Here is a 21,159-nt window from a genome sequence, read left to right as displayed (position 1 = left end):
CCAATAAAAAATTAATTAATTTAATTTAATAAATAAAAGATTCCCAAAACACTTACCGATTTTTCAGGGTCTTGGACTCCAGAAGCTGCAACTCTGAGTTCTAAATCTTTTTCTCTAACAAAATTAAAGTTTTATATTTATTAAAAACTTATAGTAAATACTACCAAAATTATAATCTCTATTGAAAAACTTTCACTGAAGTCTAATAAATTTATAAACAAATACAAATAATGCCTTTAAATGACAAAAGCCTTAATTTAAGTAATATCAAAAGAAACACTATTTTTGATAGTACACAGTAAGTTAGAATTTCCATAAAAGTGACTTAAATATTTCAAAACCAGTGTGCTGGATACTTTAAAGGCAAAGAGTCATTCACAAAGTCCTCTCTTAGGGTCCATATGTATTTTCAGTTCACAATAAAAAGACTAAACAAATTAACTACAATTCTTTATTAGGAATTCAAATTTTTAAGAAAAAAATGTTAAGGGCCAGGAGTTTGGCTTAGTGGTAGAGTGCTTGCCTAGTATGCACCTGTGCAGATAATAGTTTCCTCTTAGAGCCAAAGAAAACAAAAAGATTATACGTCTCAGATTGTCTAGAATCAGAATTCTACTCATAATTCTAGAAGTAGTATTTCACAATATTCTCACACTTGAAGAATATATGCAACTAAATACCTGTGAACCTCCATATTTGTTTTCATGTGTGCATATGCTTACTATTTCAAACTGAATATCTAGAAGATATTTATATTTGTTACTATATAAGGGATAATACAATGGGCATTCAGATAACACTAAATACTACTCTACATAAAAAAATGGAGCAAATAACATGAGAAGAGGTATCAATGTGTGAGAAGTAATACGCCTTCTATCTGGCGAACATAACCATAACCTCTCTCTACATTAAAATAAATTTTAAAAAATTTAAATGGAAAAAAATGGAGCAAATTAATTTCCTTGCTGTCTGATAATGTGGTGATTACAATGTAAATGATTTACAAATCAAAACATAGTGTTTGGAAAAGAAGCCTCTTCGTGAATGCTAGTCAAGCACTCTACCACTAGGCCAAACTCCCAGCTATTTGTGCTTTCATTACCGTCTTTTGTTCTTCTGTTGCTCAGCCATTTGTTCCAATAGTTCTTGTCTGTATTTCTCTTTCTTCCTCTGAATGAGTTCTCGATCTTCACCTCCTGGACAATGGTAAAAAAAAAAAAAAATGCAATGTTAAACACCTTTATGCACCAATTAAAAAATTTTTAAAGCTTCATGTTTAGTTATACAGAATGATTAGTGAACATGGAAGAAGTACAGAAGGAAAAAAAATCACATGCATCAGTACTTATTTATTTCATAAAATATATTATATAATTATATGATAAAAATAATACATGAGTTTGTATCATGTGTCAATATAACATACACATCAGTAATTCCCAAGTATTTACCTTTAGTGGAAAACCTTCCTAATAACAGAATATTCTAATCCTCACCCCCATTTTTTTCACAAAGTTGGTTAATATCTTCCCTTAATACCTTTTGTCTCTTCAAGTGTCCATCTCTTGAAACCAAATGCTTTTTTTCTAATGTCACAATACTTCAATTTCACTTCCACTGCTCATCTTCTCTTATTTCACGTAAGGCCTCCTTTCTCTTCTGAGGTCCACAACCTTAGATATATTCTGACTGCATTTCACCTAGATTGTAGCAGCAGTGTCTTAACTATTTCCCCAATGCACTCAAGCATAGGTAACTACTTTAAAATTAATACTAGCAGGTGTTAGTAGCTCACACCTATAATTCTAGCTACTCAAAATGCTGAGATCTAAAGATCAAGATTTGAAACCACCTTGAACATATCAAAAATCTTGAAATGGAGGTGTGACTCAAGTGGTACAGAAGCTAAGAGACAGTAAGCTAAGAGGCCCTAAGTTCAAGCATCAGTGACCCCCACACACACTCACAATAAGCAACATTAACCACACTGGTAGTCTTCCCATCAAATATCAATGGTAACCACAATTAAGGGAAAAAATTTGGTAAAATGACAACTCCCAGGCCCAGAGTTCAAGCCACACTACTGACCCCCTCAAAAAAAAAAAATCCAACTGATAAAGCCTTTTTGAAGCTGAGCACTGGTGGCTCATGCCTGTATTCCTAGCTACTCAGGAGGCTGAGATCTGAGGGTCACAGTTCACAGCCAGCCTGGGCACTAAAGTCTGCAAGGCTCTTATCTTCAATAAACTACCAGAGAACTGGAAGTGATGCTATGGTTCAATGTGGTAGAGCACTAGCCTTTAGCTGAAGAGCTCAAGGAGAGTGCCGAGGCCCAGACTTTAAGCCCCACGACTGACTTTAAAAAAAAAAATTTACCCAGGAGAAAATACTATTATTGCATAAATTAGTATCACAAAATTAGCTCTAAATGTAGATAAACACAATATGAACACTGTATAAATCATAGAGTATCAAAAGGCAATACGTCTACTGCCTTAATTATTGGTCCTATACTATTAGTGAGTAAATAACATTTGCACTTAACCAAGTATACAAATTTCAGCAAATTTCAAATAACTTTTCTAATAATTTTCATAAAAAGAACATTTTTTAAAATTAATGGCACAAAAAGGAAAAGAGGGTCTCTCCAAACTGTTTCCAAATTGAATCGTAACAAGTATACATCTGCAAATCATAAAGTGTGTATTTACAATGGATGCCAGTGACTCAACTCAATTCCTTGCTACTAAGGAGACTAAGATCTGGAAAAACAAGGTTCAAGAAAACTCTGAGAGACTCCATCTTAAAAATAACAGGCAAAAAGCTGGGCTGGAGGAGAGGTTCAAGTGATAGTACCAGCAAAGCAAGCAAGACAACCATGTGTGAGGCCCTGAGTTCAAACCCCAGTACAAGCTAATATAAGCTAATACAATCAACTTACATTATACTACCTTCAGTTATAAGCTAATATATTTAGTTACTGAATATATTAGCTTATATTGAGTAACTACATTAGCTTATATTCAGTAACTAAACTCTGATAAAAACAAACAGAACCAAAGGAAAAAAAGGTGCATGGTATCCTTAATATGTATCTATGACATACAAACCCTTAGCCTAATTTTGATTATGTTCTAAAAACCAAGTGCTAGTCATTATATATAAAGATTCCCTTCTTGAACACTTGTTTATTAAACATGTCATTTGAAATATGATGTAAAAATCAATGTTAATAAATTCTTTAATTGAAAAAAAACGAAATTTCAACCATAATCAAGATTTGAATAAAAAAGGTTCTCAGGAACTACATGAAAAGAGCAAAGAAAAAAGGGATTAGTTCAAAAAAATGGAAATAAAACACAAGTTTATTCTGGTAAATTGAAAAAGAAAGAAATATAAAAAATAAAACATATATAAAGTCAAATTAAAAACAAGCATACAATACAAAATTAAAATAACAAATAATTATATAATAATAAAATACAAAATTAAAAGCTTATTATTGAGAGTGCAGGCCCTAAATTGAAGCCCCAGGTCTTGCACAGACACACACAAAAAAGAGCTAGGCATTAGTGTAATCCTAGCTACTCAGGAGGCTGAGATCTGTGGATCACTGTTCAAAGTCAGCCCAAGCACAAAAGTCCTTAAGATTCTTATCTCCAATTAACCACCAGAAAATCAGAAGTGCTGCTATGGTTCAAAGAGGTAGAACACTAGTCTTGAGCTAAAGAGCTCAGCGACAGCACCAAGGCCCAGAGTTCAAGGCCCGCAACCAATCAAAAAGAAAAAAAAAAAATCTAATTATTGAAACCACTAATTCACTTATTATCAATGACAAGTACAGCACTGTTAGTTGACTTTACACAGTTATACAATTAAAGTTAAATGCTTAATTTAGCCCATTACTTCCCATGAAGTAAGCACTGATAAGCGTTTTTCATTACTGGTAAAAGTAGTTCTGAAAACATTCAACTCTTTGCAAGGGTCTCATCAACCGGCTGGCAGTTCTGTACATACCAAAGAGCATCCCAGCAAAAGGACTACAGATTTCTTGATTAGCAGATGTGGATGGCACATTGTCCCGAGCACTAAAAATTAAAAAAAATATATTAAAATACAGATAATGCTCAAAAAGTACAAATCCAGATATGAAGCCAGGCACTGGTGGTTGATGCCTACAATCCTAGCTACTTGGAGGCTGTGGTCTGAGAATTGCAGTTTAAAGCCAATCTTGGCAGGAAAGTCTATAATACTCTTAACCTTAATTAACTACTAAAAAAGATGGAAGTAGTGCTACGACAAAAAAGTCCTAGGGTAGAGGCCCAAGCCCTGAGTACAAGCCCCTAAGATCCACACACATACACACACACACTCACAGATTGTTTTTCTGTTAAATACATAATTTACTTAATGGTACAATAGTAAATCCTAATGGCATTAAGTATGCATAAAATATTAGCAATAGTTGGCAATTTGTATTCACTATTGGTATTTTATGGATTTGACAAGCAATGATATATTGCACCATATCTACATGTATAAACAGCAGCAATAAAAATTTTGTTATTTTTTTAAAGTGATACCCTAATATATTCAGGGAATAAAAATATGATCTTTCCCTTCAGGTTGCTTCATTGACCCTATAGATTTTAAAATTATGTTTTTAATAAGAACATTTATCCAGGAAGCAAAATTAATGTAAGGGCATTAAAAGGTGAAAGCATAATCTATACACACACTTGGGAAAGAAGATTAATCCTAAAAGATACCCTCTTTCAAACATAGGTACAAGGGGAAAAGATAGTTCTCTAAAAAGGATGGAAGGGAGAAAGGGAAGAAGGGAGGGAATTAGAACCAAATAGCCAATTCTCTTACTTTCTTATTTAAAAAAAAAACACCTTTTTTGATAATCATATTTTCTTCATTATATACTATAGACTAGAACCATTTATTCTTTTTGTTGTATATTGGTTGCACAGAATGAGTTTCACTGTACCATTTTTAAACATGCGAATAATATACTTAAGTCATTCAAACTTCTTTTTTCTTATCCCCTTACTCCTTCTCTTCTTCCTCTTCCCTAATTCCCTTTCTACTTTCATGTCTTATTTTTTTCTGTAGAAAAATTACTTACACATGACAGAGGAAAGCCACCAAAATCACAAAAATCATAAGTATTTATTTTCTATAGACAGAAATACATAAGTACTAATCACATAAAGTAAGCATAAAAGATATCTACACTCAGTAAGCTAAAAGTCAAAGTAAAGTTTTAAGAACTGAGGCTATAGCTCAAGTGGTGACATGTCTGCCTAGCAAGTGTGAAGTCCTGAGTTCAAACAAAAGTTTAAACAAAAATAAATTTAAACAGTATTGCCCTACAGAATTTAGGATTTTTCATTTTGTCATAATAAATTACTCAAAATATTTTAAATTATTAACCTATTATGTTACTTTTTTCCTATCATTATTATACACACATTATACACACATATGCACACACAAGTGTGTGTGTATATATACAGACATATACACATATATGTTTGTATGGATATGCACATATGCATATGTGTCTACATACATATATTTCATATGTGTGCATGTGCATGCCTATATATACACTTCATATAATAGGTAAAAATTCAGAACACCCTGGTACATTTTATAAACAAAAAGTTGTTCTTCAAAAGAAACAATGTAAGGCTTGGGATAAACCTTGGTGGTAGAGTGCTTATCTAGCTAGCATACATAAGGCCCTGGGTTCTATCCCCAGCAGGACAAAAAAAAAAAGAAAAGAAAAGAAAAAAAAAGCCATATAGTATTATCTCTTCAACTTGGTCCTTACCCTGTTTTATCAGTGAGCCAATTTTAGGCATGTGTTATTTCATACTGTAGAGCCAGAATTTGTATAACATACTATACCTTTTATTTCCAGCAGATGAAATTCGTATGTTTGACTGTTCTGTGACAGCATCATCATTCTCCATAGGAGTCATGTGCCCTCGTCTGTTTCCATGAATCCTTAAAAACACATTAGCTTACAAAACATGTTCCACACACAGTGGACCTTGTTATAACTTTGGGGGGGTTTTAACATATAATGTTGGAAACAAAGAAAACCAAAGTGTTACAAAGACATCTATAAACACATTCTCAAATCAATTCAAATGAGATTTCAGTTTGATGCTGGATAATAATGAACATTAAGGGATTAGATTTTTTTTTTAAACAGGACCTTGTAAAATCTAGGAAAGCACTCCACCATTAAGCTATACTCCCAGCCTATAACAGCCTTTTGTCTCCTAAAGATTATTATAAATTACTTCAATACAACTTTCTAGAAGTTTTTCATTTTAAAATAATGAAGCTTAAATATATTTTTATTATCTGGTTATGGTGGTACGTACCTGCAAATCCCAGCAAGCATGTGGCTAAACTAAGACATGAGGATCTCAAGTTCTAGGACATATTTATACGACACTGTGTTAAAACATCGTAATACACTAAAAGATTTTATGGCAGTACAGGTGTTTGAACTTAGGCTTTGCACCATTTGAGAATGCCTCCAGCCCTTTCTGCTTTATTCTTTTAATAGGGTCTTCTGTTTATATAGGCCCACCAAAGCCATAATTATCTCCTTTACTTCTTAGGGAATTGAGACTATAGATAGGCACATACTAACATGCCTAGCTCTTATTGGTTGAGACAATGTGTCTCAAACTTTTTGCCTGGGATGGCCTCAAACCAAGATCTCTTTATCTCTACCAGTCAAGTAGCTAGGATTATAGGTATACACCACTGCACAAAGCTCTGAAAATTTTAATCACTCATTTAGTAAGTGAATGGTTGAGCAGAATCTGCATGGCAAGTACTAGTCTAAAAGGATATATATATATATATATATATATATATATATACACACACACACATATATACACATATATATATATAGTTCCTGCATCTATTAAGATTATAGTCAAAATTTAAAATGAGATTGCTCTTGAAGTCAAATTATGAATTTTAGAAAATTAGTTCACTGTATATGCGATGCATTTTAGCATAAATATAGATCAGCAGTTTTATCATTAAACCAAATAGAGAAAATCATGACATTTGCTAATACTGTAAATTACATGAAAGAATAAATGTTACAAAAAGCAGAATAGAACACATTATTTAAAGAAATAGGCTAACATAATCAATGTATAGAAAATGATTGCCTCATTTTACTTACAAGATCATAAGCAAGAAAATAAAAGATGAAAATATTTATGATTTTTAATTAATTTTTCCATTTGGCAAACATTGATTGCTTTCAAATTTAATTTCTGACATGAGAAAAACCAACATGCCTTTTTACACCAACATTATTAGCACTCATGAAATGATCATAAGTCACATTTCTTTATGGTTGTGGGATTTGCAAACTGTATTGTCTTTCTCAAGAGGAATTACAGGATATGGTTGTTAAAGCACTATTCAACATTTAATATGAATTTCACTATCAAAATTTTTACCAGCAAAATTTTTTAGATAAAAAAAATTATTCTCTATAGAATCAACATGTAGGTCTTCACACAAGTTATGGGCATTATTTGTGGAGAATCAACTTTTGGGTTTTTAGTAATTTTAAATTGGCATTATACACAGATGGCTTCCATCTAAATTTAAAATCAAAACACTTCACAAGCCCTTTTAAATTTTGCTTCATTTTATCATTTTTTAAAAGATAGCTAGTTTTACCTAAACTAAAAGTATTAATACACAAACTCTTTTGAATTATTATGTTTAGTATCATTCCCTAGTTCTACCATTTAAATAATTCAAATTCAAATATGTAGGTGACAATGCTAGACACCAGATTTATCCATTCCTGATTCTATGAAGATTTACTAGAGCAGGCCTCAAAATGCTCATCTTAGAAAAGCTGCTTGCAAAAACGACCCTTTGCTGGCGCCTGAAAAAAAGTTTTAGGATGGTTCCCACCATTGCCAGAACTAGTAACACAAGACTCACTATTCATAAACTACTTGCATAAACAATACAGTCCATGGCAAAATACCTGCTTTCCTTCAGGGAGCCTTGAATTTTAGTACACGCTAAAAAAGAGTGCCTAATTACCAGACCTGACATTATCAGCCTTCCCTTTCCCCACCCTATCACAATTCTAGGCTGGAGAAATTAACCATCTCTTGTATACTTTTTCACTGGATTCTTAGAAACTAGTGTTTCCTTCTGACTATCTCCCATGAACATTTTCCCTTTGCTGATTTTCCTTTACCCATTTCTGTAATAAACCACAACTAGACACAAAATCCTATGAGTCTTTCCAGAGACTCACCAAACGTGAAAACCCACAACCTAACACACAAACGTTAATTAACTGATAAAGTAAAGAGCTACCTAGACTAGTACAAGATTTCAAAAAACTGAAAAATTAAGCTTAAAAAAATTAACAGTATCTATAGACTTAGTTTTCCAATTGAAAGACAGAATGGCCCAAGTTGGATTGAAAGGCAGCACCTAGCCAGTTGTTGCCTGTAAGAAACATAACTATCAGACAAAAACAAACATTGGCTTAGGGTGAAAGGCTAGAAAAAGATCTTCCAAGAAAACAGACCGAGAACAGGCAAGAGTAGCTATACCCTTATCCAACAGACTTTAAGCCAAAACTGTTAAACATCATTGTATTTAAAAACAGATATATATACATATATATATATCCCATATATATCCCATATATGTATATATATATGTATATATATATGTATATATATATATCCCAACCCAATAACAAAAGACCTCAATGCCCAGGCTCCCTAGTAGATAGATTATACAAACAAAACAAAAACAAAAACTCTTATTTAAGTAACACCATAGGTCAATTGGACCTCAAAGAAATTTACAGACTATTTCATCTAGCACCTGTAAAATACATTCTCCTTAGCAGTTCCTGGAACTTTCTCCAAAAATAGATTAAATCTGGGGCCGCAAGTTTGGCCTACTGGTAGAGGGCTTGCCTAGCATGCACGAAGCCCTGGGTTCAATTCCTCAGTATCACATACATAGAAAAAAGCCTGAAGTGATACTGAGCTCAAGTGGTAGAGATCTAGCCTTGAGGAAGTCCAAGGACAGTGCTCAGGCACTGAGCTCAAGCCCAGGACTGGCAAAAAAAGTATAAAAAAAATAGATTAAATCCTAGACTATGAAGTAAGTCTCAGCAAATACCAGAAAACAAATAATCTCTTGAATCTTGTCAGACCATAACAGAATAAAACTAGAGGTTAACAGCAAAAGAAACAACAGAAATTTTTCAAATTCACAGAGACTGAATAAGATACTGACAGAAGATGAGTGGATCACAGAAATACTAAAGAAAAAATATCAGAAAGTTCCTAGAATTCAATGAAAATTCAAACCTTCCAAAACCTCTGGGATACAACAAAGGAAGTTCTAGGAGAAAGTTTGTAACTTTGAATACACACATATTAAGATATCTCAAATTAATATTTTTAATGATATACTATACCTCAATTTCCAACAAAAAAACAAAACATGAATTAACTAAACGTAAAAACAAAAAATGAAACAAAACATTGGTTCTGTACAAAGATATATAAAATTGAAAAACCCTTAAGTAATCTAACCAGAAAAGAAAAATGACTCAAAACAATAACAACAAAATCAGAAAAATGATTTCATAACAAACACAAATGAAATTCAGTATTTCAAAAAACTTTAATCAAATCAGCAGGAATAAACTTAATAAATTTCATCAAATAAACTAGATAACCTCAATCTAGAAAATTTGGCCAAAGGGACATAATCCATCTAAACTGATCTATAGCAAGAGACTGAAACATAAAAAGAAGAATGTCCCAACAACAAAGAAAAGCTCAGGACTCCTCTGAATCTAGCTGAATTCTTTAAGAAGACCAATACTCTCAATTTTTTCCATGCTACAAGAAAGGGAAGAAATACTCTCAAACTCATTCTATGAGCATAACATTATACTCATTTGAAAACCAAACCAAGACACACACATACATATATACACATACATACATACATACACACACACAACTATCATAGGCTAATCATTCTGATGAGTATAGATGCACAAGTCCTCAATAAAATACTTGTTAAATGAATTAAATAACCTGTGAAAAAAATCATATATTATGAAGTTGATTTCATTCCAGAAATGTAAGGCTACTTTACATATGGAAATCAACAGAGCACATAAACAGAGTGATCATTTCAGTTGATGCAAAAAAAAGTTTTTGACAAAATAAAACATCATTTTATAACTAAAACTATGAAGAAATTATGAAGAATTGAGCACCAGTGGCTCATGCATGTAATCCTAGATTTAGATCTGAGAATCAAGGTTCAAAGGCATACATATTCAAGAGATTGTTGTCTCTAATTACAGCAAAAAGCCAGAACTTGAGTGGTAGAGTTCTAGTCATGAGCAAAACAGCCAGGTGAGAACATGAGGCCCTAATAGGTTCAAGGCCCAAGAGGGAAAGGAAGGCATGAGAAAAAAAAAAAAAAAGTAGAGGGGGGAGAGAGCAGGAGAGAAAAAGAGAAAAGAAATTAGGGGTAAAGGAATTTACCTTAACATTATAAAGGCCATATATCACAAAAACAGAAGAGGCCCAAATAGGAAAAGAAAGAAATCCAATTATCTATAGGATCATATAATACTATACCTAAAAAGACCCTAAAAGGTTCCATCTCAAAATATGTAGAGATAGCCAGGCACTGGTGGCTAACATCCATAATCCTAGCTACTCAAGAGGACGAAAAGGAAGGATTATAGGCTATGTTCCTGTCGGTTGTGAGTCCAGGCTCAAGCTTGCAATAAAAACTCTTGGGCTTACATCGGATTTGGCTCATTGGTGGTCTTTGGGGACCCTGAAATCTGGGCACAACAGAAAAAGTCAGACAACCAGTTTAAGAAGACAGTTTTGAGACCACACCAGTGACCAGAGGCAGTGGCAGAGGCGGCTACAGCGCCAAGACAAAGGCATTGGAGCCTGAGGGCTCAGCTCAGTGCCTCATCTACCTACAGCACAGACCGGGTGAAATCTTCATCCTGCCAGCTACAGACAGATGTAAACAACCAGGCGTCTTGCTCCCACTTCCAAATGGGCAGAAGAAACTCAAGAAAAATGGCAAGTCAAGGAATTACATCTCCCACTCAAAATAAACAGGCAACAAAGAAGCCAATGGAAAACCTAGAGAAGAGTCCTCAAAATGCTCTACAAATGCTACTGGTAAGCAGGATGAAAAGTTTGAAAGCATGAACGCATGTGAACGCAAGGAAGCCTTAAAGATTATATGTGAACGTGAGGAAGCCATAAAGAAGGATATACGTGAATAGGATGAAGGCATAAAAAAGGATATATGTGAATGGGATGAAGCCAAAGAATAATGAAGGAATTCATGGAGTCCACAAACAGAATGCTTAATGAATTCCAACCAAAGTACACAGAGGGTAGAGCCTTCTGAGATAAAGGACTTCAAAGAGAGTTTTCAAATCCAAATCAAGGAGGTAAAAACAGATCTAAAACAAGAGATGCAAACTATCAAAAAATGACCAACTCGAAGGAAGGGAGATGAAAGTCTCTCGAACATTCCTGCCCTTGCTGGCTTTGAACTGCAATCCTCAGATCTCAGCATCCTGAGTAGCTAGCTCAAAAACTACGTACAGGCTGGGCCTGGTGGCTCATGCCTGTAATCCTAGCTACTCAGAAGGCTGAGATCTGAGGATCAAGGTTCAAAGCCAGCCTGGGCACAACAGGACCTGAGACTCTTATCTCCAATTAACCTCTAGAAAATGGGAAGTGGGAGTTGGCTCAAGGGTAGACTGGTAACCTTGAGCTGAAAAACTCAGGGACAATGCCCAGGCCAAGTTAAAGCCCTATGACCCTCCATAAAACAAAAAAAAAGGCTACATACATATGGTCATACAGGATGAGATTAAATGAAATGAACGTAGGATATGGAAACAAAGAGATTTATCTTTGTGATTGTTGTTCTTAATATACTATATACCACATTTTCTTGATCCATTTTTGCATTGAAGGAAATCTCAGCTGATTCCTTATCTTGGCCATTAAAAACAGTGATGCAATGAACATGGCTGTGTTGGTAATAGTAGTGTATTCTTGTTTGTGTTCCATTGAATAAATGCCCAGGAGTGGAACTCCTAGATCATAGGGTAGTTCTGTTTAGTCATTTGAGGAAAGTCCATACTGTTTTCCAGAGTGGTTAAACAAGTTTACATCCATGCCAGCATTTGTTTTTGTTAGTTTTCATGATAATGGCCATTCTAACTAGGCTCAAGTGGGGTCTCAGTGTTTTGATTTGCATTTCCTTTATGGCCAGAGATGTTGAATATTCCTTCATGTGTCTACTGGCCATTTTTAATTTTGAAAAGTCCCTCTTTAAGCAATTAGCCCATTTTTTTGTTTGATTGTTTGGGTTTTTGTTTATTTAAGGGTCCAATTTTTGATTACTTAAACACCACATTATACCTGTTAAAATAACAACACACAGCTATTCATCTCAGCATGTCACAGACTGATAAAATTCCTTTCTAGAATGAAATTTATAGTTCCAGTAGGGTTTTCTATCTGCAATTCATTTTGCTTCTGTTTTCCACTAAGTTCCCAAACAGCATGCAACAATGTGACAAAACATCTTAAACAATTCTGCGAAGATTGGTGGTTTTGTTTTCAGCCATGTTTATGTGTGCATTTGGTGACTTCTGTTCTTGTTACTATCATCTAACCAGGAATTTTGTTAGTATTATCTATTTTGTTAGTATTATCTAAATTAATATTATCTGACCTTTGTTATTATTACCTGATTAGTATTTTGTTAGTATTATCTGACTACAACCGTGTTATTTTTCTTGATTTGGCCTATTCTATCTACTACACAAAAAAATTAAAATGTTCATACTTTTGTAAAGAAAAAAGGAGGAGAAGAAGAAGGATTATAGTTGGAAGCCAGCCTGGATAAGTCTGTGAGATCCGCATGTCCAAATAACCAGAAAAAAGCCAGAAGTGAAGCTGTGACTCAAGTAATAGAGCACTAGACAAGCCTTGAGAACAAAAGCTCAATTCCCAGGCCCTTAGTTCAACCTCCAAGACTGGTCAAGTATTCATGTGTACGTGTGTGTGCTCACATGTGCACATACATATACAAATACATAAAGATACACACACACACACACACACACACACACACACACACACACACACACACACGGTAGAATATGCCCAAAAATCAACAAACGAATTCAATGTAATACCCATCAATATCCCAAGGTCATTCTTTAACAAAATAGAGAAACAGCAAAAACAATCCTAAGCAGAAAGAACAGTGCTGGAGGAAAATCAATATCAAACTTCAAACTCTACTACAAAGCTATAACAATAAAAACATTCAAAATAGCTGCAATATAATACAACAAACAGAATACGCCTAACCAACAAGGGAGAAGATCTTTTGTAATGAAAACTGCAAAAAAAAAAAAAAAGCATAAAACCTTGAAGAAACCCAAGATATTCAAAGATTAAAAGTGTGCCCCCATGTTTCTGGCTGAATCAATACCCAATGTACAACAACTTGAATAAATTTTTTTTTAATTTTTTTACTGTAATTAATAGAAGGGTTACATTATATTCGCCAGATAGAAGGTGCATTCCTTAACCAGCATTGCAACCCTTTCTCATGTTTTTGTGCCCATTTCCCTTCCCCACCTGCTCCACTTGAATAAAATTCTTTTAAAAATTTAACATCACTTGGGACCCTAGAATTAAAGGCCACTTAGAAATACAAAATTTTCCAAGAAATTATTGCTTCCTGAGTTTTATGTTGTTACCCAAAGACACTATTTGCAATTCTAGGTTTTTTAATGTAAGCTATTTCTAAATTATTCACACTAAAATTTTAATAGACGCTTTGACATATATAGATAACTTAATAAAGCAAGCACCATATTGAAGAAATCATTTTCAAGGCATATGCTAAATTTATTCAACTTAACCAATGATTATATTTATGTCTAAGGTCAATGCCTCTGACAAAAACAACAGGAAAACTACACAGAATCCATATGAAAGATTTTCTAAGGTGAGCCTTACACTAGACACAAAAATATTCATTACAAGATTTTAAGTCACCTGTCATTGATAATTAGAATGAAACCAGTATGAAAGAAATGTTTGAGGCCAAGAAAAAGAACATAAATACACATTTTACTAAAATAAATTCATAAAACCTTCAGGAGTCCTACTTATTTTATAAAACAACTAATATAATTGTGCTTACCATTTTTAAATTTAGAATTACTACTTAAAGTTACTAATATAAAATGTTAATTTAAAAAAAATAGTGGGCTGGGAGTTTGGCCTAGTGGTTAAAGTGCTTGCCTAGCATGCATGAAGACCCGGGTTCGATTCCTCAGTACCACATACATAGAAAAAAGCCAGAAATGGTGCTGAGGCTCAAGGGCTAGAGCTCTAGCCTTAAGAAAGTCCAAGGACAGTGCTCAGGCCCTGAGCTCAAGCCCACGACTGGCAAAAAAAAATAGTGAGTTTGATGCTGGTTATTTCAATTCTGTAATCCATTGAGGTTTGAAGGCAGCCTGGAAAAAAAAAGTTAACAAGACTCTAAGTCCAAAGTAACTAGGGCTAGCTCAATAGCTGAGTAAAAGCAATGTGAATTATCAGGCTCTGAGCTCAAAGCCCAGTACAAAAGGAAAAATGTAAATCTCAAACTGTGAAGCTGATAGTTTGGAAAGTTACCCACTTTTTTAAACGACCTTAAGAGCTGAGCTAATTAGACCTATTAGCCTTGTTGAATTCATGTACAACTTTTTTTCCTTTTTCCAATGGTGCTAAGGAACAAACTCAGGGCCCTAGTGAATGCAAGGTAGCTGCTCTATCAATGAGCTCATAGTCTAGCCATCTTATTCTCTATTAAAAAATATCTAAGTTGGGCACTGGTGGCTCACGCCTGTAATCCTAGCTACTCAGGAGGCTGAGATCTGAGGATCAAAGTTCAAAACCAGACAGGGCACAAAATTCCATGAGACTCTTATCTCCAATTAACCACCAGAAAATCTAAAGTGGTGCTGGGGCTCTACTACTTGTAGAGTGCTAGCCTTAAGCCGAAGAGCTCAGGGACAGCACCCAGGCCCAGAGTTCAAATCCCACAACAGACCCCCCCCAGCAAAAAAAATAAAGAATTAAAAAGTTTCTGTACGATTCTGTGGAACTTATTCCAATTACTAAACTTCCTTTCTATACTTTCTCAAATGTCCATCTATTAATAAATTTAGCATTTAAATTGAACTCAGAGCCTAGGCACTGTCCTTGGACATTATTTTGCTCATGGCTAGCATTTTGCCACTTGAGTCACAGTGCCACTTCTGACTTTTTTCATGTATATGGTACTAAGGAATCGAACCCAGGGCTTTGTGCATGCTAGGCAAGCACTCTACAATTAGGCCAAACTCCTGGCCCCTTTCAAATGACTTTTACATGAAGGTTTTACCTTTTGTTTTTGTAGATTTTTTTTTTTTTTTGCCATTCCTCGGTCTTGAACTCAGATCCTGAGCACTGTCCTTAAGAATTTCCTCAAGGCTAGTGCTCTACCACTTGAGCCAAAGCACCACTTTCGGCTTTTCTATGTATGTGGCACCAAGGAATAGAACCTGGGTCTTTGTGCATGCTAGGCAAGCCATTCTACCACTAGGCCAAATCCTGGCCCTTAAAATAGGGTTCTTAGCTTGAATGTTTTTTTCTTCCTCGACCCATAAGACGACTACATTTCTTAAAATTGATAGCATCTTAGAATTAAATATAGTAAATCAAATTATGTCTCCCTAATACAATCATAAAAAGTAACAACAATAACATTAAATATATAAAATAAAATAAAGTAAATACCTGTCATTTGTATATACTCTCATAAATCTTCTATCAAAATCACTTTCAAATCTAAACCTCTCGTCCATTTCTTCACTTACTTCAGGATCTTGATCTGGTCTAGAATATTGTTTGTCAAAAACACGATCTTCATTAAATCTTCGAGATCTTCTTTCTGAAACACCAGTCTTGTTGCCAAACCTTTGATGTTTTGCATTTGAAATGCCTAATCCTTCATTCGTTTTTTTAGCGACTCTTCTATTTCTTAACTCAATTTCATCATCTTGTTGCCGGTATCTGTCTTCTTCTAGTCGTCTTTGGTTTAGAAGTTCTTCGTATGCCTCTGAAGGAGTTAGAATCTCTCTCCTATGAGCCTCTGAATTTATGCAAGATGTTTGTATTTCTGAAGGTAGAACAGGCTTAACTTGATTAATAGGATTTTTACTTCTTTGACTCTTCAGTTGTTCAATTTTAAAGGAAAAGAAACAAAATTTTCATGAGATGCTATCACTTAAAAATTAGATAAAGCCTCCTATGACTCTAGATATGTTTTATTTCATAAATTAATATATATCTATGATATACAAACCCTTAGCCTAATTTTTATTATGTTCTAAAAACTAATGCCAGTGACTGTATATAGATTCCCTTCTTGAACACTTGTTAAACATGTCACTTGAAAAATGTAAAAATCAATGTTAATAAATTCTTTAATAAAAAAATAGTTTGTTTCTTATCTTAACTTGGGTATTTATCCAAAAGAAATATCTTTCCTCAAGAAAATAAACTTAAGGAAATTTTATCTCACATTAAAACTTATTAAGTAAGCCAGGCAGATGGCTCACACCTATAATCCTAGCTATTCAGGAAGCTGACCATGAGGATCACAGTTCAAAGCCAGCCCGGCACTAAAGACAAGGAGACTCTTATCTCCAATTAATCTCTAGAAAATGGTAAGTAGGGCTGTGGCTCAAGGGGTAGGGCAGGAGCCTTGAGCTCAAGAGCTCAGGGACAGCACACAAGCCCCATGACCAGCCCATGACAGCCCAGAGCACACAAGCCCCATGACCCATCCCCCCCCCAAAAAAAACCCTTACTAAGTATTAATAAAGAAGCAATGGCAAAATGTAGAAATGGCTACAAAAACAGAAGATGAACAAAATGCAAATTCTTATTCCAGGGCATACTAGATAAGAATACTTAAATATTCACATATTATTTGAAAATATTTCAAATTAAATTATTTTTCAGTGCAAAGAATAAGTAGTAAACTTCTGACCTATCAACTACCTTCAAATTTGAGGAAAAAATATACATACCTATATAAATTCTTAATATTTAAAAAAATCACTTAAAGTTGACCCTAAAACAAAATTTTAAGATTAAATATTAAATGGTAAATTAAATTCTTCACTATGAGATAAAACAACTTCCAAAAGGAAATATTTAAATGTTCTATACTTGATGTGATTTGGCTTAATTTGTCAATTGCTTAGATAAAAACTAGGTGGAATGACAGGTGTGATGGCATTCACAAATAATCCTAGCATTCTGGAGGCTAAAGCAGATGATTTAGGACAGTCTAGGTTATACATAGCACAACTCTTATCTAAAACACTATGAGATGCAAGGGGCTGGAGGCTCACACCCGTAACTCTAGCTATGGAGGAGACTGGATCTAAAGGTTGAGGTTTAAAGACAGCCCACAAAGGAAAGTCCGTGAAACTCCTATCTACAATTAATTACCAAAAAGCTTCAGAGACAGAATCCAGGCCTTGGACACAAAAGCTGAGAGACATCACCCAGGCCCCTGAGTTCAAGCCCCAGAAGTGGCATAAAAACAAATACACAAACAAAAACTTAAAAGAAAAAGCAAGTGAAATATCTAAAACTTAAATGGCTATTTAAGTAAGTACAAAATATTTAGCTGTGGTATTAAAATACTTTAAAAGTAAAACATACCTCAGTACTCTTGTCTACCTGCCTGATCCTTTCACTGGATTCTTCGTTGCCCTTGAGAAACTGATTGTATTCTTTATTGCGTTCAAGCTTCAACCTTTCCTTAAAATAGAAATCAAAAAGCAATGTTATACTTCAGCTTTAGGAAAAGTTACCTTAATGTCAAAATCAGAATCCTATGAATCAGAACTCTTAGAATTGAGCTTTACCAATAATTTGAAGAAGAAAAGTCATTGCAAGGAACAAGATAAGTAGAAAAGAGTTGACTATCATTGCAGTAGCCCAATTCTCTTGCCACATGGGAATAAGCATGGCTACATGCTTTGGTCTATGAACACATAAGGTCTCTGATAGAAGGGAAATGATCCAGTAATGAAAACTTTCACTTTATATTTCAGTGTAGAAGGTATTTCTAAATAGCCTTGACTTATAAATCCATGCATTCCAGTTTTTATTTATGAAGAGCAATCCTAGATAAACCGGTCTATGCATCCAAAAATCATTTCTAAGTCCCTCCAGCTAAGATATAAGACATATAAGATAAATAAATAACAATAAATTTGATAAAATAAAATAAATAAGATACATGGATTTGCCAAGGAGGAATGGCCCAGTTGCCTTCCTTTTTTTGGGGGGGGGAGGGGGGAAATCCTGGGCTTGAGCTCAGGGCCTGAGCAGTGTCCTTGGACTTCCTCAAGGCTAGAGCTCTACCACTTGAACCTCAGCACCACTTCCGGCTTTTTTCTCTGTATGTGGTACCGAGGAATCGAACCCGGGTCTTTGTGCAAGCTAGGCAAGCACTCTACCACTAGACTACTCCCGGCCCTCGCCTTCCTTTTATTCCTTGTCAAAAACACTTCCCTCCTTCCAACTAAAACCCACTCTAACCACCTAATTGCCAAGGTTAAGGAAGGACTTTCATTGTATTTTAAACGTAAGAAAGTAAAGTTGTACTGACATTAAAATACTTTCCTAGAAATATTCTGTTAAAACATTAATACATTAGGAAATACTTTTAAACATCCAATATCACTGAAACAATATAATGTAAAGGTATTGAAGAAATAAGGCCAACTAATGAAATTTAATGTCCATTTTGTCTTATCTACTACTTAATGATCTATCTTGGGAATAAAGTCTTAAAAGAGGTAATGCTAAACTGGGCATGGTGGCATATACCTGTAAACCTAGCTGTTCAGGAGGCTGAGATCTGAGGATCGCAGTTCAAAGCCAGTATGAGCACTAAAGTCTGTGAGACTCTTTTTTCCAGTTAACCACCAGAAAACCAGAAGTGGTGCTATGGCTCAAGGGGTAGGGTGATAGCCTAAGCTGAATAGCTCAGAGACAATGCCCAAGCCCAGAGTTCCAGTCCCATTGCTGACCAAAAAAAGAAAAAAAAAAAGAGGTAAAGTTTTGTCATTATTGCCTCTAAAATATAACTCTGTATTACTCAAGAAAAAGAAACATTTCGGGGCTGGGAGCCTGACCTAGTGGTAAAGTGCTTGGCTAGCATGCACAAAGACTGGGGTTCAATTCCTGGGTACCACATACACAGAAAAAGCCAGAAGTGGCACTATGGCTCAAGTGGCAGAGTGCTAGCGTTGAACAAAAAAAAATTTCAAATATTCTCTATATTCACCCTCATAAAAGTCCACTATAGTCTCATCTTCACTCTTAATACTGCCAACTGTGTCGCAATACCATACACTTTGTAGTTTAGAAATCAATACTGAGGGAGGGAAATGGGGACCATGTCATGAGAAAGGGTATCAATGTTTGTGAAGTTATGCACCTTCTCTCTGGTGAATATAATGTAACCCTTCTATTAACCACAATTAAAAAATTATAAAAAAGAAATCAATACTGAAAAATTAAGTCCTGTATATCCACTTAAGTATAATGAAAAACAATAATCAACGTAGTAAATAAATATACCACATTACATAGTTACAAATATAATGTATAAAACTTTTTCAGTAGCACAATTACAAACTCCATATTTTCAGAAAAGAAATATATGATGAGAAAACAATGTAATAGGTTCTCCTATAATTTTGATGCCTCAGAAAACTACTCAGAGTAACTACTCTTTATCCACCTACCTTAGCAGATAACCTCTCACCAATAGGAAGAGACACTCCCAGAGTAGATAGGTCTGTTTCACCCGTGGTTAGAAAATTCTTCTGTACACACACACATTTAAAAAATATATATTAAGTAGTTGCCTCTTAAAGTGTTATATACATTTCTTTACATTCTATATTCAAATCCACTACATTATAGAAGCAAGGTTAAAACAGGAATAAAGATTAAAAATAAAGATAAAAAATTTTTCAATCTATAGAAAAAAATCATATTAAGTGAAGTAAGCCAGACTCAAAGGAACATAGGCTCAATAGTTTTCCTAATTTGTCATAATCAGTAGAAACCTTGGGCTCTCCTAACAGAGATTTACAATAGAGCAAAACCTAGATACATAAGGCCATATAGTATGACACCAAATAAAAGGACCTCCAGGATATAGAAACAAAAGCCATAGAATGAGTGATTGCTGTCCTTAATGTACTATGTTTTCTCTCATCTCTTTTGCTGTCTCTTGGTTATCTCATATTGTTACAATATTTTACCTCGTTATCTGATATATTGTATATACGCTTATTTGGTTATTTGAAATCAGATAGGGAAGGGAGGAAAACAAGATAAGAGGAGGGGGTGGGGGAAGGAAATGGGGACCAAGACATGAGAAAGGGTATCAGTGTTTGGGAAGTAATACATCTACTATCTGGTGAATATAATGTTACCCTTCTATTAATTACAATAATATATATATATATATCTCAGTCTAGAGAGCATACCAAAAGTTACTAGGAGATAAAACAGAATTTTCTTTCAATCAGCAATTCTTTGAAAAGAGCTTAGTTTTCAAAGCCTTATACAAGGCTAGATGCTGGTGGCTCAAATGCTTAGCTACTCAGAAGGCTGAGATGTAAGGCTCATAGTTCAAAGCTAGCCCACACAGGAAAGTCTATAAGACACTTATCTCCAATTAACACCAACAAGCCAGAAGGGGATCTGCGACTGAAATTGTAAAGCACTATATAAAAGCTCAGGGACAGTATCCAGACCCAATTCAAGCTCCAGGACTAGAACAAAAAAATAAATGAACCACAGATGATTAAAAAAAAATCTCCAACTTTCATATACTGATAAAGCTGACACACGTATTACTTAACACACATGTTACTTC

At 34.5% G+C, this 21,159-nt stretch overlaps 1 protein-coding gene across 3 annotated transcripts in view; it reads right to left on the bottom strand.

Annotated features, from left to right (window-relative positions):
• The window catches only part of Cspp1 (centrosome and spindle pole associated protein 1), a 112,472-nt gene that overhangs the window by 58,282 nt on the left and 33,031 nt on the right, over positions 1 to 21,159 (bottom strand). For all 3 annotated transcript variants that reach the window (XM_090338915.1, XM_090338913.1, XM_090338914.1), the window contains exons 5-11: positions 20,015 to 20,095; positions 17,916 to 18,014; positions 15,975 to 16,408; positions 5,926 to 6,024; positions 4,021 to 4,091; positions 1,106 to 1,199; positions 57 to 114 (exon numbers count right to left, since the gene is read on the bottom strand). In XM_090338915.1, coding sequence (XP_090195041.1) covers positions 57 to 114; positions 1,106 to 1,199; positions 4,021 to 4,091; positions 5,926 to 6,024; positions 15,975 to 16,408; positions 17,916 to 18,014; positions 20,015 to 20,095 — 936 coding nt within the window. The remainder of the gene's footprint in view (positions 1 to 56; positions 115 to 1,105; positions 1,200 to 4,020; positions 4,092 to 5,925; positions 6,025 to 15,974; positions 16,409 to 17,915; positions 18,015 to 20,014; positions 20,096 to 21,159) is intronic.

The sequence above is a fragment of the Megascapheus bottae genome, chromosome 9 (genome assembly GCF_031878675.1).
Source record: "Megascapheus bottae isolate mThoBot1 chromosome 9, mThoBot2.hap1, whole genome shotgun sequence".
Classification (NCBI taxonomy): domain Eukaryota; kingdom Metazoa; phylum Chordata; class Mammalia; order Rodentia; family Geomyidae; genus Megascapheus; species Megascapheus bottae.
The sequence above is the reverse complement of the archived record's forward strand: the minus strand, read 5'-3'. Positions and strand labels throughout refer to the sequence as shown.